General features: G+C 49.1%; 1 protein-coding gene and 1 pseudogene across 1 annotated transcript; one reads left to right on the forward strand and one right to left on the reverse strand.

The window, feature by feature from the left end:
• Positions 1–385: 385 nt before the first annotated feature.
• Positions 386–6,307, reverse strand: LOC119374977 (probable methylmalonate-semialdehyde dehydrogenase [acylating], mitochondrial; annotated as a pseudogene).
• Positions 6,308–9,311: 3,004 nt separating this feature from the next.
• LOC119374978 (leukocyte elastase inhibitor) lies at positions 9,312–16,202 on the forward strand. The gene is made up of 6 exons (XM_049411109.1): positions 9,312–9,473; positions 12,952–13,131; positions 13,215–13,444; positions 14,659–14,889; positions 15,003–15,103; positions 15,902–16,202. Exons 1-6 carry the CDS (start codon positions 9,312–9,314, stop codon positions 16,126–16,128), a joined length of 1,131 nt encoding a protein of 376 aa, XP_049267066.1. The 3' UTR covers positions 16,129–16,202.
• The last annotated feature ends 8,979 nt before the right edge of the window (positions 16,203–25,181 follow it).

Here is a 25,181-nt window from a genome sequence, read left to right on the forward strand (position 1 = left end):
ATTTTAACCAGTGTGAGGGGAAAAAAAGGCGAGGCATGGATGACACCTCTGAATAGCCAACTTGTGCTAGTATAATTTTGAAAGTTATTGTGCAGGTGTGTCTTGTGCATAGTTTGAACCCTAACTCTTTCGTGTACTTCCCTACACTCGAACGTTGTTGCAACGTAGTCGTATCAGTCACAAAAATACCTTTGTTATATCCCGTATCTCTTATAAGCATGCACACTGATATCGACGACAGAAAAGAAAGGCCAATTTTTAGATTTACTTCGTTGTAACAACGTTCGACCGTAGTCAATTATTTTTTACATCTGCCGACGTTGTAAAACTATGCTGTGATGCGAAGGCAGATTGTCCTTGGATGTCAAAACACTTTTAGGCAGCCTTTATCACACATCATGGAAGCACTTTTATTGAAAAAGATCTTTGTACGAAGTTGATGGAATGACTGATGGTTTTCGTGTTTCTTCAGCGCATGACCGGCATAGCGGTGGCTGGTTTCGCGTGCGTCGAGTCCTGCGCACGCCAGAGCTGGGTCACAGTCTTCAGCTGCGTGTAGAAGTTGACTCCCTGCGAGCAAATCAAAAGTTGGGAACCAAGCGTTCGCAAAAGAGGCGAAGACGGCAAAACCAGTGCTCAATACTCACAGCCTTGCCGTAGAAATTGTTGTCGCCCAAAAATGAGCCCCGGGAACCAGTGAAAGAAAACATGGGCAGTGGTACGGGAATGGGTACGTTCACACCAACCTGAAAGATACAAAACATCACAACTTATGTAGTTCAGCTGTGGCAGCGTAATCAACTATGGTTGGGTACAACCTTAGAATGCGGGGGGGGGGGGCATTTCCTCCTCAGCTCATTCACACCTGCGTCTAGCACACTACAATACATGGTTTTTGTTCAATCCCAGATCTCATTTGCAGACTTTGAGCTTACTGGTTTTTTTGTTCAGGAATTTAAGGCGACTGCTTTGGATCAGTTTCTTGCAGCTTGATTTTTCAATCACAAACTTCTGAACCAATCATATGCGGCAGAATAGGATGTCAGCTTAGTTTACAGGGCAATGACGATGCAAGCAGCCGTGAACGCTGTGCGGCGACGAGTAGGTTGCACTCACTAGTGTGAACAAAGGTTGCCTTAGTCACTTTTTGGTGCCTACTTGCAAATGGTCGCGCGACCGGCGCTAGTTACAGGTGTGAATGAGCCTTTAGGCAACTGAATATGAGCCTGCACCAATGGGCACGTCATGAGCCGGACAGCTGGTGACCCTGCCGTCAAAGAACATGAGCAGGAATTTTTTTTTTTAGTCACGGAGAGAATCTGCTGCTGTACTTTCTGTGTGGGGCCTCTCCCATCTTTTAATGTTGTATCCGACTATGGCTGCGCACAACTAGCTAGAGAGGATTTTGTGGCAGTTCTCTCTCAGCAGCAGTCTGTCTGCTCTGCCACCACGTGTGTACTTCTAAATGCTCCTCGACATCACACCATGCGCTAATGCACGATTTGCACGAAAGAGGTGAAATTTTTTTCGTGCTTTGGTACAAATTTGTACTTGAGGACTGATGCGTACTACCTGAAACACGTTGGCGGGCTAGTCGGTTGGCATCCATGACAGAGGGAGTAAGCACAACTTGACGAGGACAGAGAAAGGAGTCAGACCGGATAACGCTGTGTCTTTGTCTGATTTCTTATGACGTCATCTTGAAGTCGCGCTTACACACTCTGTCATGCGTGCTACCGTTTGGTGCACAATTATGCCATGTTCCCAGCAGGTATGCATAGACGCTGTTTTACTGTACTTTGGGTGTTTAATAAGCGACATTTACCTGTCCCACGTCAATCTCCTGGGTATACCTCCTCGCAGTGGCACCATTTGTGGTGAATATGGCAGTTCCATTACCGTAGGGGTTCGAGTTAATCAGGGAAATCGCTTCGTCCATTGTGTCTACGTTGAGAGTCAGCAGCACGGGTCCAAAAATCTCCTCCCGATAGCAACGCATGCTGGGCTGCAAGGACAGAACGATGTTTTGATAAACCCCTATAAGTGCACAGATATTAGTGAAGTGTCATCTCTGATCTCCCTATTCTCCTAAGTACGCGTGAAACACAAACACACTTATTGGGCAACGATTCAACTGACTTCAAAGAAAGTCCTTGCATCTAAGAAAAGCCTTAATTTTACCAGCAGCAGCAACCAGAATTTTGATTCAGTGCCTTTTTTCACGAAAATTGCTGGAAGCAGGCTACTTTGAAAAAAACTAGTGAGCAAGAAGTTTGCGAATGAAAACAAGATATCGTAATTCTGTAAACTTCACCTGTCCAAGCATCCAAGTTGTAATCTTAATGTTTGCTTGTTTTCATTTGTTTGCATTTTACAATAATCAACTCTTGCTTGTAAAAATTGAACGCGAGGATCTGCGAGAACTGTCGGCAGCTATTAAGTGCATCAAATCTGGCATCGAATTCAATTCCGGTCAATGCCAAACAAGAGAATTTATTCCAATGTTCTGTATTTAGTATTTCCGAAGCATGGGTGTCAGCAGGATTTTGTCTTGGGGGGGGGGTGCAAACCTACATTGCATCGCCGTGGGGGGGGGGGGGGCACTGGCACGGCGTGGGGCAAGTGCCCCTTTTGCATGTCCTGCCGATGCCCATGCTCCCAAGGTAAACTGCCTTCTTGGAATGCATCGCCCTGTACATGTTACAGTGCCGCAACATGCACGACTATTTTAGGGCCTGTGGCAATGTTGCAATTAATTCACTGCAGACTTCACACACATTCAGTCTAGTCACACTTGTGGAGGAAGCTGCACGCCGAATATCATTTGCACCATCACTTACCTTCACATCTGTGAGGATGGTGGGCCCCACGAAGTTGCCCTTCTCAAAGCCGGGTACCTTGATGTTGCGGCCATCCAGGATGACCTTGGCTCCCTCCTTCGCTCCGCTCTCAACGAGGTCGCAGATGCGTTTCTTGGCTTCCGGAGATATGACGGGCCCGAGGTCGGCGCCTGGTACGTGGCCGGCGTTCACGTTGAGCTTCTTCGCGCGCTCGACCAGCTCGGGGATCCAATTCTTGGCCTCTCCAACGAAAACGGCGGTGCTCAGCGCCATGCACCTCTGGCCGGCAGCGCCAAATGCGGCACCCGTCAACTGGTTGAGCGTGTACTCCTTGTTTGCGTCTGGCATGATCACGCCGTGGTTTTTGGCTCCTGTAAGCAGTGTGGCATAATGTTAAATGGGCACTTGTTACTGCCACTAAACTAGTATGTGACGTAGTGAACAGAACTTTAGTTCCGTCATATGGTCATTTCTAAGTGTAGAGTGTATGCCTTCCTGTATGTGCAGTAATCGTGGACTGAAAAGTGACAACTTAGGACTAAGCAATGCACACGTTTCATTTCCGTCTTCAGTTCGTTTCAACTCGAACACTTGCATCAGAGGCAATATTAACATTAGCGGCCAGATTTGTCGCATGACGTGGTTATCTCGAGCAAATGCGCACACTACTTACGCTAAAAATTTGATGTCGTGTTCCAATCCGTGAGCATTGTATATGCTTTACAGCCTACACGTCAGTGAAGTAGCTTAACGGTGGTAAGGGCGGTGTCGTCACGAACAAACCTAAGCTGTCTTCTTTGCTAATTCTGTGCACTAGACAAAGCAAGATGCCAAACCAAATGCTCACCATGTTGCACTGCACCCTTTTGCCATTCTTCGAGCCTCGCTCGTAAATGAACTTGCCCTGCAAAACAAACAGCGTAAGCAACAGCGATTCTAGGACACCAATGATGTTGCAAAACATGACACACCAGTCACACTGAGCTGCACGTTTTTAGGATAGAAAAAAAAGCAAAGATTCTTACAGCTGTGTCAGACCCCACAAATGAGATTGCTCTGATGTCAGGGTTGGTCACAGATGAACTCTGACAGCTGGAAAAATAGAGTGTCAAATTAGCGACAGGGGAGAAGGAGACAGACATGAAATACAAACATTCGTGTGTGTCAAATTAGCGACAGGGAGAACGGAGACAGACATGAAATACAAACATTCGTGTGTTCCGTGGAAGACGTTGACCACTCCGTTCGGAACGCCACACTCTTGTAGCAGTCCATCAGAATCATGGTGGCTCCTGGATCAAGTACGAAGGCTTGATCACCATGGGTGTTTCCACAGGACAAGGCCAGAGGAAACATCTGCATAGAAGAGTTGTCATCTCCCGAGATTACTTATTCTTATTTGCTTAAGTGACTACAGCAGACTCACAATGAACTAAGCAAGTACACAGAGAGGGAAGGCATTGATATACAGCACGGTTTTACTGTATGAACACTCGAGAATGTTATTAAAGTGTTCTAATGTTATCATACTTAGAAAGAAAAATACGTAAACATATTTGATCTTGCAAAACTACACGGACAAGGAATGGAACTGAACTAAATGAGTGTGTTCATTGCTAAGGGCAACGATACCGACGATAACCTGATTAGTCGGGAGCGAATGCAGGATATGTACAGTCTGAATCATGCTTGTTTAGAGAAGTTGAGTGCATGACTGCAGACGTTGGCGCTGTCTGCGCTGCCTCACACAAGCTGCAAGCTTCCATTCATGCTTGAATTAGAGCAGAGGAACCTAGCACGTGGTATGATAGTATGGTATCATTACGCCGTCGGGTTGCATATTTTGCAAAAGACTGCCACTCTAGATAAGTGTGATTCAGAGTGCATGTGCACAACTAATGAAACTGACAGACTAAGCCAAGAAAGTTTGTGGTTTCATTAGTTGTGTATAATACAGAAAAACGAGCCCCTCGGACAATTCCCCTTCTTCAGAACGTATATTCAAAGATTTTAAGCTTAGTGTTAGTGTTATCGTGATATTCAGGAAAGGTTCTTTCCACGAATACGAGTCGACACTGACAGCTTTCCTGTTAAGTTTATTGATGCCGTTGGGAGGTATATACGTATGTGCCTGTCTTTCACGTTGTGGACAGCTGGCATGGGACTCACCCACAGGGGAATCAGGCAGGAAAGTTGAACGCGTGATGCCGGCGCAGACGCCAGCGGAATGCGTAGGAAAGAGTGTCCATGTCTTTGCTGACGGACGGCAGGGTCTCGCCCAGTGTAGAGAGGTAATCACATGCATGCCGACCCTCTGTAACGTGAAAGACAACGACAAATGAAGAGACCCGTTTCACTTTCTTCAATGCCGTATACTCACGCAAGCCTCGAAGCACGTCGCCCCGCGTCGGCTAGAGTTTCCCCTGTTCCTCCGGATGTTCGCAGCAATTCGTTTGCAGTGAGGGATACCGGTAAATTGGTTCCATTTCAAGGCTAAGGTTCTTTGTTACCATGTTCTCCTTGATGAGATTCTGCAGCTTGAAAGGACTGCTGCCTCGTCAGAATGGACGTCTGGACCAGTCTTGAAGGCTTCCTTCGCAGCACTGACGGCAGCTTCCTTTCGTCGTTGTGCAAACTGGCACCGGGTTACGGGTTCATTGGTTGCCTAGCGAAATAAATGAAATAACTGTGAAGTATCTAGTGCAAAAAATTTAGTTGGGAGCTTCCAAGTACCAAGACGATATGATGATTATGAGGCTAGCTTTAGTGGTGAAATTCGATTAATTTTGATCACCAGGCTTCCTTAACGTGCACTAAACCTACTACACGAGTGTTCTGCATTTCATTTCCATCGAAATGCGGCCGCCGAGTAATCTAGATCGAACCCGCGTCCCCGATTTAGCAGCACAACCCTTCGCCGCAAACCGCCCGTCGGTGTTGCGCGCGCAAACAACGCCTCCCCGTTATCTTTTCGCGACCTCGACCGTGAGCCAAAAAGTAAAAGCCGAGTCAATGTCTGTTCGAAACTCGCTGTCGGTCATAATCGCGAAAGATAAGCTAAACACGTTCACGTAGTCTCAACTAAGTCTGGTGCTGTAAGAGTGCATAGATTCTGGTGTTTAACGCATCCTCGATAAAAGTCGAGCGAAAATAAACGTCGCCACCCGTAACATCACGACGATGGTACTTACCGGGTTCATGAGATCTATCCACTCAGTCGTCTTGGACTCGACGAATTGTCCGTTGATGAACATCTTGGTGGTGGGCTACAGAAAGAAAAGCAATGTGGGGGAGGCAGATGGGAGGTTTCATTTGATGCGAGCGATCGACTCCGTAGTACACGGTACCGCACCAAAAGAAAGGATTCTTACCACGCTAGACGAGCATAGCCGCGAATCTGTATATGCGCAGAAGCTGGAAACGAAAAACGTGCTCAAATCAGTGAAGTGAAGCCCGTATCGCGCCATAGCTGGGAAAGCTGCCACATGTGCAACGCTTCCGTGTGGTACGATACGATGATACTGCGTGTATGCTAAAACAGGTGATCGTGATATGCGGAAGGATTTTTAACCATACCGTCGTCTGTAGGCAAAGCAAAGTCGTGCCGCTGCCATCTCGCCTGGTTCCCTTCCGAGGTTGTTACGTGGACGTCGCTTGGGCGCGGTGTTATGTATGCAACGTACGTTTGAGTTCTAATACTTCTTTAACAGTTTGCTACGGAGGAGGCTGTCTGCTTGGCTGGCCTTGAGCTCAAGGCCCATTGGCTGCGGTTGGGGCCGGTTGGCTACTGTCCAAAACTTTCGTCTGCGTACAGTGTTGTCTGCGTTATCGCCGCGTATTTTGTATCTCGTACGGATGTCGGCCGGTTCCGTAAAACTCCTCCGGAATTGCCATATAGGCGACGGCGTGATGTTTCGTAATTGCGACACTCTGTTTGTCTGAAGTCTTGCGCCAGTATCAGAGGTTAAGTAAAAAAAAAACGGACTCTGATTACGGTCGCCCGGGTCGCCGCCACACGACTGGCGGCTATGCCGAGCGGCTCGCTTTTGAAAGTGAAATCGGAGTGTTAATTTAAAAGTATACACGGTGTAACTGTGTATACGTTCTAGTCGAAACGAAGAGATTTTACTCGCGTCTTCGAGTGCTACCAATACAGTGCGCGTCACAGTTTAGTATCCCAAGCGCACCGGCGGAAACATATCTTTCTGTTGCCACGGGATCTCAAGGCTTCGTTCGAAATCGCGTCACTTCGTTTACACTGTATTTATTATATTATTAGTTCTTCCGACCAGAGCGTAGCGAAGGGAGGGGAGTTGACGAGGTTCACCCCCCCCCCCCCCCCCTATAGTTTTCACTTTCGCTTGCGTATGTATACTCGATCGCACACAAAATTTCTGGCTACGGTCCTGCTTCCGACGTTGCCTTAGTATGGCGATCACAAAAACATGTATATTATTACTACTCCGCGTTAGAGTAGCCTGTAACTATATTTTTTAATTGTCCGGGGCAACGCATTTCTATTTCGCGTGTCACCACGAAAAGAGTGGACGCGCCGTTCGATCATGCCGAAAAATAATTATATCTTTGACACACGTGGTACATGATTCCGATCGCTATGGCTCACTTGCGCAAGCCCGCTAAGCTTGCAAAATATGTTATCATGTAAGATTCCCCACTTCAATGCATATATGACGTGGCGCACTCACATGCCCACTCACTCACATATATGCAGGGGCATAGCCAGGGGTGCGGGTGGGGTCACCCTCGATCCCCCCCGAAAAATTTTCAATTCTGCTTGCGTGTATATATACGCACACATACAAACGCACGCACGAACATATACAAAAGTATTGAGTCAACCCCCCCCCCCCCACCCCCCCCCCCCCCCCCCCCCCCCCACACACCACCACCACCACAAAAAAAAAAATTCTGGCTGCGCTCCTGCACATACGCCATATGCGCCGCGTGTTTCAGCGACGACAGCTCATAATTACTGAGCAAAACTCATTGTAGCGGCGCACATCAGAATTTGCGCGGTAGTTATCGCTACAGTAATTAACAATACAATTGTTTCTATATAAATTTGTTCGTTATCCGCAGCGGTTTTTCTATATAGCTTTGAACTGCACTGAGATGGGTGGCAGTGTTTCCTATTTATAAATACCAATTAAATATAATTAAATTTTAAGCTGTAATCCTTACGGGGCAGTTTTTTTATTATTTTTTTTTCTTGCGGAGCTCAATCGTCAGGCAGCAACAAAACCTTGACATTAATATTGCGACAAAGTGCTTATGTGTATGAAGCTCGAGTTCCAAGAAATACAGGTCGAATATATGTACAGTACTAACGAATTGAAATAGGACAATTTAAGGCTAAGTAATGCGCATGGTTTCGTTTCTACCGTCTTCAGGGCATAATTTCGACTCGAACGCGTAGATCAGAGCCAGTACATTATCTTTAGAGACCAGATTCATCGCGATATGAAATGGATCTCGAGCGATTGCGCATAATAGTCGTTATGCGACGCGACATCATTTTTTTTTTCGCATAACGACTGGTATGCGCAATTGCTCGAGAACCACTTCATGTCGTGATGAATCTGGTCTCTAAAGATAATGTACTGGCTCTGATCTACGCGTTCGAGTCGACATTACGCCGATATGGCCCGAACTGCAGACGGTGAAAACGAAAGCATGTGTGATACTTAGCCCTAAATTGTGCTGTTTGAATCCGTGAGCTGTACCTAACGATTTACAAATGCACATTTTGCCGCACTTTATCTCAGTATTATTTTTTATTATAGAGGGTTTCCATCATGCCATATATTTGACAGGAGACAATACGGGACTCTTTCTTTCGTCTCCTTTGCGCTTTTTCTTAACAAAGAAAAACACCACCACCATTCGTGCCATGCTAATATTAAAAGTGTATTTTGTTGTTATTACTTATTTGTGGTAGTTTTATTTATTATTTGTTTTATATATTATTTATTTAGTACTATTTTTCTCAATTCGCAACAGATTAGTCAAGACAGATTTAACTCTTTTTCAAACAAAGACTCGCCACTCTAATCTTTTCGCTTCTCTACAAATTCCCCTCAAAGGCGGATGCATACACGCCTGCACGAATGGGCGCGCACTCTAGAGTGACGTCATGAGCAGGACGGCCGGTGACCCGCCTTCGGAGAACATTGTCAAATGCATGAGCGGGTCTATTTCTTTAGTCGTCGGGGCGGAGCCTTTCTGTACTCCTTAAGTTGTCTTCGACATAGTACTTTTTCTTTTTTCCCGCGACTTCTACGCACCATTCATGGCCGATCCCCTGTGGTGGGTTGAGCCATACCTCTAGGACAAAGTCAACCAACCAACCACTCGTGCGCTGCGCAAGAAACTGTCGCAAATGTTCGGTCATCATCGTCATCATTGCCACGGCACGTGCTGGCGGCGCACCCGAGGCCTGCCGCTGCATGCATGGAGCGAGACCTCGTGACGAACGAAACTGCGCTCCGCGAGCTGCTGCAACGGGCGGTCGCGGCGCTGGACGACGCCGGGCAGCAGCCCTCGCTGCTCCAGCCTTGCCGCGGCTCCAGCGAGGAAGCCCTGGCGAACCCTCCACCTGTTCTCACTGTACAGGTTAGTGCAGTTAGTCAAATAATTGGCGCGGCCTGGAGCGAGTGTGTTTTTGGAGGAGACGAACACTTTCGCCTACACTGGTGACGTCGCTTTGCGTTTGCGTGACACGTAAGTGACCCCCCCCCCCCCCCCCCCCCCTTTTCTTCAAACAACGAATGAGTGCGCGCTGAATGCGATGTCTCCAAAAGTTATCGTCTCAGCTGTATGGTCCCTGTACCGTGCATGGCTTCCACTGGTTTCCGCGCCGCATCACTGGCGTAGCCAGGGAGGGACGGAAGGTTCACCCCTCCTCCGCTGGAATTTAATTACAGCGAAAGCTGTTATGAGATCATTTCACCGGCCGTTTTTGGCGCCGTAGTTGTCCGCCGCCGGTGTCCGTAACCAGTATCGCTAGAAATAAGAAGAAAAAAAAACGAAATAAGAAAAACATTTCAGGATGGAACGAGGTTCGAACCTGGGCCCTCTGCGTGGGAGCCCATAATTCAACCTCCGAGCCATGCCGGTTTTTTTTTTCTTTATTCCGAGCCATGCCGGTGCTTGAAACTGCTTTGCAAAAAGGTCCTATACAGGCTTCATGTCGGGAAGGAACCACATTAGCATATGCAATATAGCGTGGTAGAAGAGTAAAATAAGCACCAAGCGTCGCAAAACGCGAATTCTGTAACCAAGCGTCACACAATGCGAATTGCGCTACGAGTAGGTTGTTGAATGCTTCCAACCCATTACAGAGGCCTCGGGGTCTCAGTAAAGTTACAATGGTTTATAGCGTAGTGGATTCCTCGCAAGTGCACTTGTATTGGTTGCCAAGGAAGCCCATAAGCGCATGATCCATTTCCTCGGGGTCTCAGTAAAGTTCTTCGCCCCCCCCCCCTCCGTCTCTCCCACGTCAACGTATGTTATACAGGATGACGGGAGAGGGATATAGCGGGTGTCACCCAATGCAAATTACATAACTGGGGGCCGTTTAAAGCTTCCAACCCATTACAAAGGGGAGCCATAATTCTTCACCGTCATCAGTCGTCGCGTCAACAAAGCGCACATAATGCCTTACAGACGTGTAGCTGGTGCCTCGCTTCTCCGCAGAACGACGAATAATGGCTTAGTAGGTGCTTCCCAACTTCACAGAAATTGTGATTTATGGCGTAGTGGGTACCTTTCTAGTGTACTTGTATTGTAGCCCCAAGAGAGCTTACAACGGGCTCTAGAAACGCCGCTCTTCCAGCTTTCGCTGTGACTGTGCTGCGGTTTCAGCGCAGGCCTGGCGTTTTTTTGCATGAGCTATGTACACGCACACATCACCCCCACCCCCTTCCCGAAAAAAAGTTTCTGGCTTCGCTATCACCGCATCATCTGGGATGACACGGCTGTTTCTAAATTGCCGTTTCTACGGTTTCTAGAATCATGCGGGCCTGTGTACCTGGGGAGGGGGGTTGAAGGGTTCAACCCCCCCCCCCTCCCCGAAATTTTTCGTTTATGCATGTGTACAATGCACGCATGAATATTCATAAAGTACGGTTGCCTTGCCTCCCCTAGCTTGTGCTTCAAACCCGCCGTGGAAGTGCACCTGCGTCCCTCGCGTGAGAGGTGTCCAAGGTTCACGGCAACTGACGTTGCGCGGTCGAACACCTCGCGTCGGCGCCGCTGCCAACGTAAATATCGGCTACAGTTTCTATTCCGGACGACAAAACAATGCACACCAGAACAAAGCGATGCGAAAATATTTTGCTTTATAAAAAGCAACGCTCACTGTCAAACGTCCCAGCGTGAGTTCCAACCAGGTGTTTGTGTAGCTGCACGGCGCACCGGCTATATCGGCTTTGCTCGCGTCGTATGTCGAAGGCGTCGTCTTCAATAGCGTATTTTCTGTGTGGTCAATTATTGCGATGAAAGCGAAAAGTGGCAACAACAACGGTGTCTTAATTGTGAGCTTTTAAGTGTCACAGATACGTACGCCTTCAAAATGAGCAACAAAGAAAGCAAATATATATATATATATATATATATTATATATATAATATATAATATTATATATATATATATATATATATATATATTATATATAGTGACGATACCAACACCCGGGCAATCGGGCATCATTTTCGGCGACACTGTTAACTTTCGCGAGATAAGTACGCGTTCAACCATCTATGGGATAAGCGGTTTATCAGTGCCAACCGCGTGCTCGGTGACGGTGCCGCCGCCGGGGGCGTAGCCAGAAATTTTTTTTCGGGGGGCACCTCCTTGATCTGAAGGGGGTCGGGCAGGCAAATGTGATCGAGTGTCATTTTGAGCTCTGTATGCCACGGCAAAAAAAAAATTGGGGGGGGGGGGGGGGGGCACGGGCCCGGTGTGCCCCCCCCCCCCCCGGCTACGCCACTGTAGCCGCAAATGATCGTCTGGAGAATATACGGCCCCAGAGCAACTCCTAGAGCTTTTTGACGGACACCACTTCAACAAGTATATTGATAGCTTGCACGTGACGTCATGGACGCAGGTTCTAACCGTACTGGTACTCCAACATGGCGGCTCTGATGACGTCAAGGCAGCGTAATCACGTGGCAGTTAACCTGCTCCAATGTCTATAACGGCGACGCTGGAATGTTTTTTCCTCTGTGCATGAATAACGGAAGAACCTGCATGCGACGTACCGCATGATAACGCTAACGTGGACGTTATAAACTTCGTGTTCCACTATGTTGGTATTACAGCATGGCGGTTTCAGTGACGTCAGTACAAGCCATCTAAAGGGTATGGTTGTAAAGTCGATACCTATTTTTAATTTAGATTCCCCTAGAAACTAGCGTGGCGTGTAATGCTGTTGACTAATATGATGTTTACCGTTTATGATTTCAGAGGTTGTTTTGTAATACTGTTGACTAATATCTTCGCAATTCCAGCGAGAGTATGGCCAAGCAGATGGATTGGCCGTCGGGGACAGATAGAATGGCCTGCACGAAGCCCTTATCTAACCCCCTGCGACTTCTTTTGGCGATGGGCTAAGGAACAAGCGTACGAGTTAAAACCAAGAGATGTTAACACTGAACACCAGGGGCGTCGCCAGAACCTTTTTTTTTTTTTGGGGGGGGGGGATTCAACCATACATTATGTATACGTTCGTGCGGGCGTTTGTATGTGTGCGTATATATGTACACATGCAAAATTAAAAAGTTTCGGGAAAGGGAAGGGTTGAACCCTCCCTTGCTACGCCAGTCTCGAACATATATCAGCGAGGTGTTTGCAAGTGTCCCAGTTTGTATGCTACGAACAGCCGTGAAGTCTATTCCTAAAAGAATAAGGCAGTGCTCGGAAAATGCGGGTGCGTACGGAAACGTAACGCAATATAACCAAATGGTACACCCTAGTAATGCATTCAGTGGCAATAAAACTTTGCTCGGTTGTTTACTATCTGACCTATTCATTGTTACAAATAGGTATTGACTTTGCAACCAACCACCATATATCTGCACATTCTTCGCAGATCGTGCCGAAGTCCGTCGCGGATCGGAGATCGGCGTCCACCATGTGGCGGCTTCGAAGGCGCGCTCGGCGCTCCGGAGGGCATCCCGTGCTGCAGAACTTTTCGCTGCAGTTGTACCGCGCTCTGTCCCGCGAACGGCTCAACGTCTTCGTCTCGCCATTCGGCACAGCCGTGGCATTGGTGAGCACGGGCCCGGTGTGCCACCCCCTGGCTACGCCACTGGCGCACGCCTATGCTCATCAGTATCGTTATGACGCCTACAGGTCACAGCTCTGGCTGGATCACGAGGAGACACTGCCGAGCAAATCCTGGCCGCTCTGGGCGCGACGCACGAAGAGGAGCTGCTGCACGAGTTTGGCATCGTAGGGCGCGTCCTGGAGCCGCTGTCGCCGCTGCACGTGGGCCTGGCCAGCAAGATGTACCTATCCACCTCCCTGGAACTGGCGGACTCCTTCAAGGAAGCCATACACCAAGAGTTTGGCGGACAGGTCAAGTATCATTCACACCGGCGACTCTGAAATCTTGCAACCAAGTTGGTCGCACGTGTTATATAGCATGTTAAAGTCCCGAAGCGTCCGGGCCCAAATGGTCGCGAACGGTGTAGCGTTCGCGACCATAGCGACTGTCTTGGCCCGCTCGCTGCTCGATTTTGCAGTCGCGAGATTGTAGATCCGAGGAGCAGCTAGTGACTGATCCTAAATATGGCCAAAAGTCATCGACTCCCATAGATTGCACATTAGTGCAAACAAAGATTCGAGAAAGAAGTTGTGGAAGTAGAAATGTCGGTGCTACTACTTTACCGAGTCTTCGTGTTTCTTTGTTTGCGCTAATATGTATCCCTTTGATGCCAGCCAACTGGCCCAGCAACAAGCCTTACTCTTACTCATCGATTCCACTCACTCACTCCTCACCACTCACTCACTCACTCACTCACTCACTCACTCACTCACTCACTCACTCACTCACTCACTCACTCACTCACTCACTCACTCACTCACTCGGTTGGTCTGTCGTTCAGTCCGTTTTCAGTTCAATCTAGTCAGTCCAGCAGTCCAGGTCAGGTCAGTGTGGTCCAGCATTGGCGTAGCCAGGGTAGGGCGGGGAGGGGGGGTTAGAGTTTTAACGCCCCTCCCTGAGAATTCAATTTTGCATGTGTATATGCGCACTCAGGCTGCGCCCCTGTGGTCAGGACAGTTCAAGATCATTTCAGCCAGGTCAGTTCGATCAGACCTGTGTAACAGGGGCGTACCGGGGGGGGGGGGGGTGTTGGGGGGGGTTCAATCCCCCCCCCGAAATTTTTCAATTCTGCTTGCGCATATATGCACGCACACATACAAACGCACGCACGAACATACATGAAAATTTTTCTGGCTACGCCCCTGCTTGTAATGAGTTAAAGAGCGCGTGCGCAGATACAGGCGGGATGTCCGGGAGTCTGTTTTCTCGTAACCATAGTTCATTCAAGGAATATGTTGTCTCCACATACGATGGACACACTGAGCCTGAAAAAAAAATGTGCTGTTGCCCAATGACGATGGACACACTGAGCCTGAAAAAAAATATGTGCTGTTGGGCCCAATGCTGCAGGTGGGTATCGTAAACTTCCAGGGCGACCCCGGCGCTGGCATGTGAAGGAGATCAACGCGTGGCTCTACCGCGTACACGGGCCACAAGATGAACGGCATGGCGGAGCGTCAACGACACCAGCCTCTCCACCCGGGTGCTCATGGTGGGCACGTCGTTCATGCGCTGCCTCTGGCTCGACAAGTTCTCCGAGCTGTACACGGCACCCATGCCCTTCTTCGCCGACGACGGCAAGCTCAGCGTGCCGACCATGTGCTCGCGTCGCATCTGCAACTACTGCCACGTCGAGCGGCTGGCGTGCCGCGTGCTCGAGCTCCCCTGCATGATGGAGCACCTGCAGCTGCTCATCCTGCTGCCGGACGTTGCAGTCGGACCTGGCCTACATCGAGGCCAACATCACGCCCCGAGACGTGCAGGAGTTCGAGCGCCGGTACACGCGCAACCCGCTCGACATCACGCTGCCAAAGTTCGTGCTCGACGAGCACGTCAACATGGCGCGCTACTCTGGCGGCCGTTGGAATCCGAGACCTTTTCGACAAGGAGGAGGCCGACCTCACCGGTATATCAGGTGCGCGTTCCCTGTCTGATGAAAATATGTACTGCTGGTAATAGACTGCAGGACCAACTGTCCCAATATCAAACCAACTGGTTCCATCTGATTTCCAACTGGTGCAAGTTGGGAGCCAACCGGGATCAGCTGCACCAGGTATGGTGGCAACTGGGATCAGCTTGCACCCAGTATGGTGGCAAATGGGACCAGCGGCTCCCCTCTGGTCACTGCAGATGGATCCCAGCTGGGGCTGAGATGAGACCCACGCTCGACGGGAACCAATTGGCACCAGTGGGGGTAACTGAGAACACGTGGGAACTGACTGAAGTCTTGCATTAGCTAGACCAATACAAATTCTTGTTGCACATTCTGATCTGCAAAATCAATGTCCTACGTGTTAGACTTGCTGGTTTTGTACATAGCCAGGTGCAAAAACTCGAGAGGATCGTCATTGTAGGCTTAACTGGGCTTGACTCAATTGTTCACGCGGAGTTTTCCTTTTGCGCGCGAGTGGATGCGATGCATGTGAATTAATCGTGTTCTTCTATTGTCAGTGTGGGCCGGTTTCTCATCAATGTTTGTCAATCTGGATGAATAACGTTCGTTGCTGAGGGAAGCTGAGTGGTGTAGACTCAATTGATGATGGAGTTATTAACCCCATCGTCTCTCAATTTCTTAACCAATTTGAGCTTAAAGCCGTAGTAACTAATAGTAGTAACGAGCGACCGAAGATGGGCTCTGAGATTGGGTGGAATGGCCGCCATAAACACAATTCTCGGAGACCATTTTTTTTTAAATCAAATTTTTCTCGCACAGACGAGAAGGAGCTCTGCGTGCACGACTTCCTGTGCCGGTCGCGTTTTGAGGTGACCGACGAGGACCCCGTGCGGCTGGACATCGGCGGCTCGAACTCGCTCAAGCTGGCCGAGCGCACCGATCTGCCCAGCTTCGAGGTGAATCGGCCTTTCATGTTTCTCGTGGTTGAGCGGCAGCGCAAGGCCATCCTGTACATCGGCTGCCTGCGAAATCCCAATGTGACGTGAGCGTCCGTGTGGTGACGGACGGTGCGGCCGCCGCCGTCCGGTCGTACTTGGTCTGCCGGCCACCGGCCGCCTGGCACAAGTGGGCAACGGCATCTCGCATCATCATCATCATCACGAGACACTCTCATCACGAGACATCTTTCGTCACGTTAAAGTGATTTAGTCACGTCAGCGGACTCGTCACGTGACTTTACGAAGTCACGGGCTCTGTTGGTCGTTATGGCGACCTCTTTGCGCAGTCCCCGCAGCCTCGCCTGTTTCGTGGGAGTGCCGTGAGACATATATAATAGGCCTAATCTAAGCCAGGCGCAGCGTGACGTCACCGGCTGTGCTGCTGCACACTGGTGATTGAGGTGGCCGCGCTGGCTGCAGATGATGTGGAGCGCAGGACTGCGCGGGCGGCAGCGGCGACTCGAGCTGCTTACAGAGACGTGGCCCACACCGGAAAATTCAGTTATTAACGATATAGTAGCGCACGCTTGCTGACGGTGAGCTTCTCGTGTTGGCATTGTAACTACAGTGAGCCAGACACCTGAAACTTAGATATACATTAATATACACGTTCACGCGTCTATTCACGCGACTAGTTGAGCTGTCGCTGCATGTCGTTTGCGTTCACAGCGCGCTATAGCATGTGGCATTTCGTGACAATGTGTATGTATACTTATTCTAAACGGTATGTTGCCAACAATTTACCCCTCATTTTCTTCGCGTAAGAAAGTCTTTTTGGATATGTCGACCAACTGGGTAGTACCAACAGCGGGCCCGTGAAGCGGCGGACAGGCATGGCCTTGACGTCCCGACATGGCAGACATGAGCCCGGGTCGTTAAACTGCATGGTAAAAGGTTTTTCATGTATATGTCCCTCTAAGACACTAAATGTTGCCCGTGGTCAAAGTGGCCGCGACATGAAGGACTTCGCAGACATAGAATAAAATAAAATAAAAGGGGGTAACTGAGGAAAGATCGGATTGTCTTCCCTCCTCCTTTCCATCCTACTCACACTCGTTTCCTTTTTCTCCCCTTGCTGCACTATACTATACAAGATCGACCATGCTATGCTTTAGCCTCTCCCCTCCTCCTTTCCCTCAGATCACCCCCCTCACCCTCATCTCACTTTCGCATCCTCGTACTATATATAACTACACAATGCTTTACCCTCTCCCCTCCCTTTCCCTCCTCACATCACTCCTCATTTTCCTTTCTAATCCCCTACCCAGCCAAGTAGAGTATAGTATAGCAAAGGGTGTTAAAGACGATAAGTGAGGAGGAGGAGCGATGTCAGGATTAGGAGGGGATAGAAAAGAGGGCTTAACATAGAAAGCGATAACGAAATTCGGAAAGGAATACCTAAATCTGCGTTCTCCAGGTGGTGGCGCTTGCTTGCCGGCTCCGCTGTTTACTCGGGAACGAGGAACTGGCTTTTTTTCCATGCAGTACATTCATTGTTTTGGACCGGACCTTCTTTTTTTGACATGATCCTACCGCTCCCCTTTCCATTCCAGTGAACTTGCCAGCATGAAAACGTGTATATGCCAAAGACTAAGACCGCGGGCTGCGCGACAGAAGCAGTCTGCGAAGCAGGGGGAGTAGTCAGAAATCTTTTTCGTGCGGGGGGGTAACCATACTTTATGTGTGCTCGTGCGCGTGGTATGTGCGTGTATATATACGCAAGCAAAATTGAAGATTTTCGGGGGGGGGGGGGGTGAAACTCCCCTGGCTACGCCCCTGCTACTAAGCGAAACATGTGGCACGTGCAATGTAAGTGGCGTAGCAAATATCACATAACAATTTCGCGGGCTAGTTATCCAAACGGCGGCGGTAGACAAGGACCCGCATCAGCTACAAGAATAGCAGTGAAAAATGGAGAAGTTATTGCAGCAGGTAGCCACAAGCGGGTGGAATACAAGGTGTAGAGACCTCAATGAAAGTCGCCAGTGCCGACGGTGGCGCTGATGTGATCGGGGGTTCTGCCCAGATGACCGGAGCCAGCCAGAGTCCCGGGGAGATGTCGAGGAGAGGAGCCCGGAGCTGTTAACAGTAACGTTTATTTACAGGTAGCGTGTTGCTACATGATGGGGTTAGCATCATGGAAGCTCTCGGAGCTCGTGAGAGCTTGAGAGAACTTGTGAGAGCTCGTCGGGAGCGCATCGGCGCTCGCATTTTATGTCCTGGTCTTCCCAGGGTTCCCTGTAGGAAAAAACAATGGAGGCCAGGACAGTCCAATGAAAATTTCCATCTTCACCTCCGCCCCCAAAGGGGAAGGTGAAACGTCGCCTCCTTCCCAACCCACGAAAGGAGAAAGAGGCACATCCAGTTCGTCCCATGGCGAGGGAAAAACACTGCCCACCGCGCACACACGGCACAGCACGAAGACGTTGAGTCTTTACGTGGAAGTCAATTTCGTAGTCTGTTGCAATGATGGTTATGCGCGAGGCAGACCACGAATTGTGGAAACAGCGGCGACAAGGCGCCACGGAGAACGTGGGAAATGCATCCGCAGACTGTTCCCAGTCGCTGGGTCCTTTGTCCGGGGCACCTTGACGACAAAGCAAGCCGCCTCGACGGCCAACAACTCTTCCTAAACTGTCAGTCGGTCAGGCGTGCCCAAAGGGTTTTACGAGGGGCGCAGACAACCTGAGAATATTACACGAACGACCTTCGTGTTGTCGCCGCTCTTGGTGCATCTCTGGAACCGCTGACCCGGAAGAAATCAGGGTAGTCCTAGCCGCAACGTCTCATGCGTCAAAGCGGCACCAAGCCAGGCAGGCCGATCATAACAGCCCGTCCACCGTCACAGGAGGTCTCGAAGGGGTTGCAGCACCAAAGCACTCCGCAGAGACCGTAGATCTGCTCCCTTGTAGACGTTGACGCAGGCTGCACCAATCTCTGGACCTGAGCCATGGCCAGCAAAACGCCAGAAACGAACCACGCAAGGACCCGAGGCACAACAAACATAGAGGCACTCAACTGACCTCGAGAAATGCCAGGTTACAGTTTGGGTAAAACTCCCTAGAAATTTACAATTGGTGCGCTCACTCGTGAAACTCAAGAATCAGATAACGAAGCCATAACAAACTCATACCCACTACGTGCGAAGCAAATCAACAGCCTAACGATTTGTATCATTTCCCAGAGAGATTCACAGCGTTCAAGGCACGCAGGTGCTACGGGCGAAACAAAACGAAAGGAGGTAGTTAATGAATTACGCCTCCCACAGTATAAGTAAAACTCAAAATCAAACTTGCGCGTATGAAAATAAAACAAACAGAGAAAACAAAAAACCTACACTACACTGATGCGCATACTAACAAGTGTGCTGCAATTTACACAAGGTTTATACAGAGGCTTTTAGCCTCAGCCTACTTCTCTGTTAAAAAATCAACTTGCGCAAAACCCTCTACTCGGGTGTTAGGTTTCGCTAAATGTAAGCAACACTCAGTTCAAGAAGTATCTTAATGTCTGCAGTTATCATGAGGAAGAAAATAAAAGTTACAAAAATCGACATATTCTTTGCTCATCTGCAGACACGCGAACATTAAAAGCAAAACAATTCATAACTGGATACAAGAGAAATTCTTGGTAGCCTTACACTGTCCGAACATTATGCGGATAAAATAAAATCAACAAAAGCAAAAACCTACACTACACTGCAAAAACATAAGGTTTAAACAGAGGCTTTTACCTTCAGCCTACTTCTCTGGTAAGATAAACTTGCGCGTAAAACATAAAACAAACAGAGAAACAAAACCTACACTTCACTGCAAGAACAGAAGGTTTAAACAGAGGCTTTTACCTTCAGCCTACTTCTCTGTTAAAATCAGCGCAAGGCCCTCTACTCGGGTGCTAGCTTTTGCAAAATGTAAGAAAACAGCAGTTTAGCAAATGTCTCAATGTCTGCAGTTAAGATGAGGAGGAAAATAAAACTTTCAAATATCGACACAGTCCTTGCTCATCGGCAGACATGCAAACGTTAGACAGCTAAACAAAACAATAATAAAACTGGATACAAGACAAATTCTTAGTATCCTTCGTGACACTGCGTAATTTAATGCGGCACCCTTTCAGACGTGCTCTGGGGGGACGCGCATACCACAGTTGTCGATGGGCCAGATCGCGACGGAGGGACAAAAAGCCAACCTGTCCGAAGCACACAGTGGCGGTGACCTTTGTTCCGCGGGCCCCGACTTCGACAAAGAGACACCCGGACGCTTAAGCTTCCTCATTGTGGGCCTCCCCGAACAGCGGTCACCCTCTCGCAAACTTGGGGGAGGACCTTTGTCGTTACAGTCGCGTACGCACCACCTCGCCTTGCTCCACCGTTTAGCCTTCACCAAAGATGAAGAAAACCAGGCGACCACTTCGGCGTCTCATTTTCTTGGCCCTCGCGACACGCTTTATGCTTAATCTCGATTTGTGCGAGACCCGCAACTTTTGGACTTTTAGAGAACCTTTTCGGGGTTTCCAGTCTCGCTCGAGGCAACTTGGACCTTTCCCCTTTCCCCGAAGTTTTCGTTGGCGCCTTTTTTTTCGGGGCGGCACGGAACGCTCCCCGACTCGGCAATAATACTCGGAAGTAAATTGCTCAAAACTCCAGGCGGCTCAACTGGTTATCCTCGGCGTTATTTCTAGCTGTCTGCACTTCAGAAACAACGCTACAATCGACACTTGCTAAACCAGCCGGCTCGCCATCAGATGTCTCTCCTTGATGAGAGTCATCACCTCGCGCTAATCTAAGCGCCTTCTTCCTCTCGTGGTAAGCTAAGCGCCTCATCATCTGAACTTTTACAGTCCTGCGCTTTCTGCTTCCGGAACCTCATGAGCAGACTCACAGGCTATCGGATCCGTCATAGCTGCCGCCGATTCGTCACCAAAACAAAGGCCTCTCGAAAGCATATCCACGTCATTCTGAGAGGGATAATGCTCGGGCAGGTTTTGGGACACCAAAGTTTTCGTGGCGAGCAGTCTGAACGGTCCCCCACTCTCAACGCGGGCTAATGGCAAACACACACTTACATTTTCAACTACTTGCCATGCACACGGGCGTTCCCCTGTGGTCACCTCATTTGTCAAAGGGTACGGATGTACACTATCAAACGTTGCGGCAGAGTCCCGCGGTACGTTTTCCTTAACTAATTCCTGAATGGGGGGTTTCAATTGTTCCAGATCATTGTCGCTGCTGTCCCGAAAACAGAGAACATTCCTAGGCTTGCGGCAGCCGATTGCGATGTGACCTAGCTCTTTGCAACGGTGGCATACAACCGGCTTCCTAGCCTTAAACGCCTTTTCTTTCTTTCGATCTTCTGAGTGGCTCACTGTAGACAGTGGACTTAGCAGGACTGCCTTTCTTTTTCTTATCTGAGGGTGCTATCTCGTTATTCGGGTTACTTGATGCCTGATAAAGTGCTAAAGCCAATCGCCTTTTCTCATTTATCCTGTCTTCTTCAGCCCATCTTTTGTTCTTCTCAACTTCCTCCCAGCACTCCTCAATTTCATCATCCTCCGCCCCGCATTCCTGAATAGCCTTAATCAGCTGTGACTCTCTCTCTTCTCTCCCAACCTTAATTCCCAGCTCTTCACACAGTAGTAAGAGGTCTGGTCTCTCTAGCTTCTTTACCAACTCCATGGTCTTCACGAGTGAGGACTTTCTACCCGCCGTGACGTTAGGTAGCGAACAAGCGAAGCCTAGACGCACGGTAAAACACTGCCAGTTTTAGAACATGAAAACTAAAATGGTGAATAGCTGTGACGTATGGTAGCGGTACAACGAAGCCTATACGCACAGAAGATTACACACAGATTTAGAAAACTTCAAAAGCTAAAACCTGGCAAAACTCAAAGAAAGTCAAGCACTCACCATATCGTTGAGGCCCGAGTCAAGCATGGGTCATCCCGTTGCTGCTAACCAGTTGGAGTGTTCCAGTTGTCAGCAGCATCACACCGCTGCCATCCAGTTGATGTGATCGGGGGTTCTGCCCAGATGACCGGAGCCAGCCAGAGTCCCGGGGAGATGTCGAGGAGAGGAGCCCGGAGCTGTTAACAGTAACGTTTATTTACAGGTAGCGTGTTGCTACATGATGGGGTTAGCATCATGGAAGCTCTCGGAGCTCGTGAGAGCTTGAGAGAACTTGTGAGAGCTCGTCGGGAGCGCATCGGCGCTCGCATTTTATGTCCTGGTCTTCCCAGGGTTCCCTGTAGGAAAAAACAACGGAGGCCAGGACAGTCCAGTGAAAATTTCCATCTTCACCTCCGCCCCCAAAAGGGGAAGGTGAAACGTCGCCTCCTTCCCAACCCACGAAAGGAGAAAGAGGCACATCCAGTTCGTCCCATGGCGAGGGAAAAACACTGCCCACCGCGCACACACGGCACAGCACGAAGACGTTGAGTCTTTCGTGGAAGTCAATTTCGTAGTCTGTTGCAATGATGGTTATGCGCGAGGCAGACCACGAATTGTGGAAACAGCGGCGACAAGGCGCCACGGAGAACGTGGGAAATGCATCCGCAGATGGTTCCCAGTCGCTGGGTCCTTTGTCCGGGGCACCTTGACGACAAAGCAAGCCGCCTCGACGGCCAACAACTCTTCCTAAACTGTCAGTCGGTCAGGCGTGCCCAAAGGGTTTTACGAGGGGCGCAGACAACCTGAGAATATTACACGAACGACCTTCGTGTTGTCGCCGCTCTTGGTGCATCTCTGGAACCGCTGACCCGGAAGAAATCAGGGTAGTCCTAGCCGCAACGTCTCATGCGTCAAAGCGGCACCAAGCCAGGCAGGCCGATCATAACAGCGCCAGCTTTTCCAGTGGTGCGCCTCGCGCCCAATGTTCATATATGGCAAGCATGGATGTGAAGACACTCGCCTTAGGATCGGGAAGGCACGGATTCAAATATCGAAGCACCGGAGTGAAAAGCTTGTTCTCCTTTAATAATTTATTTCTTTATAAATGATAGTCCTGACAAACGATCGATAAGTGATAAACTACTGTATTATGTGACAGACAGATGGACAGGCGGAATGCTTTCTCGTTTAGTCAACATAGCAATGCTTACGTACTGAAAATAAAAACAATTAGGCGTGGCTTTTCTATCGCATACACCAATGACCAGCGAAGCTGCGGGGAAGCCTCAGCAGAATTGTGCTAAGCTAGGCGAAGAAAAGCGTGGTTTAGAAAAGCAGGATCAAAGCTAAGCAAGGTTCCTCCTGTCGCTCGCCTCACTCATTCTTTGCTTTCACACTCAGTTGCCTTGCTATGCTTTATCCGCACCCTTATACTGTCCTTCACATTTTCCCACACCCTTTCGCTCAATATCACCGTTTTCCTTACCCTTTTCCTCAGACTCACCTTTTCCTTCACCATTGCTATTCAAGGCTTGTACGGTGCTTTCCCTATCGCTATTCACTTGCCCCAATTTTTGACTTCGCTATGCTGCGAACATCGCTGTACTGCAGTCCAAGCTTGACTTGCAACTGACGTTTCTACAGCTGCGCTGTAGAAACGTCAGTTGCATTTCCTCAGCGTAAATTATGCATATGCGATAATTGAGCACAGCCTCATACATTAAACAAACCTCTCCATACCGCATTTCTTGGTGTTATGGTTCGGCAGGCCTGTTGGGTCAGTTCCTGTGCATTGAAGAGCAGCCTTCCGATGTAAAAGCTTCTCTGATGTGCTTGCTTCATAGCAATAGATGTCTAAAAGCAATCTAAAAAGCTGATGCGCTTATCATCCATGATAATTAAGGCTCGAATTTTGTTGAAAATCCTGTATTTTTCAATTTTTGAAAGTTCTGTCCCACTCTATAATAAAACTGATTGTGGGTACATTTCTGACCAAATCCACAGGCTTTGGAAATTTGTATGATTTGATTTTAACTGCACGCTGAGTTAAGGGACCGGCCTGTCGTCGTCTCATGTCTCGTGCTGGCGTCACGCAGTTTCCACGTTAGATACACACAGCCGGGCAGGCTGTAAGTTTGGAACGCCATGCAGCGAGTGCTTGCCCATGAATTCCAGCGTCGCTGAAGGGCTTGAGCCACAGTTCATTGGCGCTTTGACGTGCAGACAAAGGCGAGAAGTGCAAGCAGTGGAGAGAGAAACGCAGTCTAAATGCAGATGTATGCTTAATGGACGGCAAGCCCTTGTCGCTAAGGCACATTGGAACAAGATCGCCACCGCCAAGTGTTCGATGAACGCGCTATGCAAAAACGCTAGCGTGTACTTGGATTGAGATATGGTCGAAATTAATTCGGACCCATCCACTTACGGCGTTGCCTCATAATAGAGAATTTGGCAAGCAAAGCTTTGCATTATAGCGTTCGTCGCCACGTACTGCGCAAGCGCCATATGGGTACTCACGTTGTTACGAAAATAGCGTGTCGTATCCAACGAACGCTAAACCAAACTGTCTAATGAAGTTCGCACTTTCACACGTAGGACATCACAATCTAATTAACTCTGAGCGTGCTGACGCACGCTCGCGAGTTGCAAGTCATGCTCATGGCCTGAACAGCGGCCATATAGCTCGCTGCTAACCCGAATACAAGATGTTCCGTTGGCGTGTCTTATGCCGTTAAAAACGACGGCGACCGCGCTAACGCCATGGTTGACCAAAGTACGCGAAATAATCTTCACTTAGAGTTCGAAAGCTGCACGCGTTTCTATTTTTAGACAGCAACCAGCGTGCTGATCGAGGTGACAACGGCCTCGTGGCGGCGTGCGAGCGATACGCGCGAATAAAAAAAAAATATATGTCCAGCCGTATCGATGCGTGCGGCAAGCAGCTCGGCTTCCCGGTCAAGGAGCCAACATCCAGGGCTCAGTACCGCCATATTGTATTTTCCGCGGACCTCGCCGCGCGTTGCGTTTGTTGAAGAATTGAACTGTGCGTCGTGTACCAGACGCCGCCTGCAGCTGCTGACGCAATGTCAAGAGGCTGTGTTTGACGAGGTCGTCCGCTACAACATTAACCTGAAGGTCGCGGGATCGATTCCCGGCCACGGTGGCCGCATTCCGATGCAGGCAAGATGCTAGAGACCCGTGTAGTTAGATTTAGGTG

Source organism: Rhipicephalus sanguineus, chromosome 11, assembly GCF_013339695.2.
Source record: "Rhipicephalus sanguineus isolate Rsan-2018 chromosome 11, BIME_Rsan_1.4, whole genome shotgun sequence".
NCBI classification, from domain to species: Eukaryota; Metazoa; Arthropoda; class Arachnida; order Ixodida; family Ixodidae; genus Rhipicephalus; species Rhipicephalus sanguineus.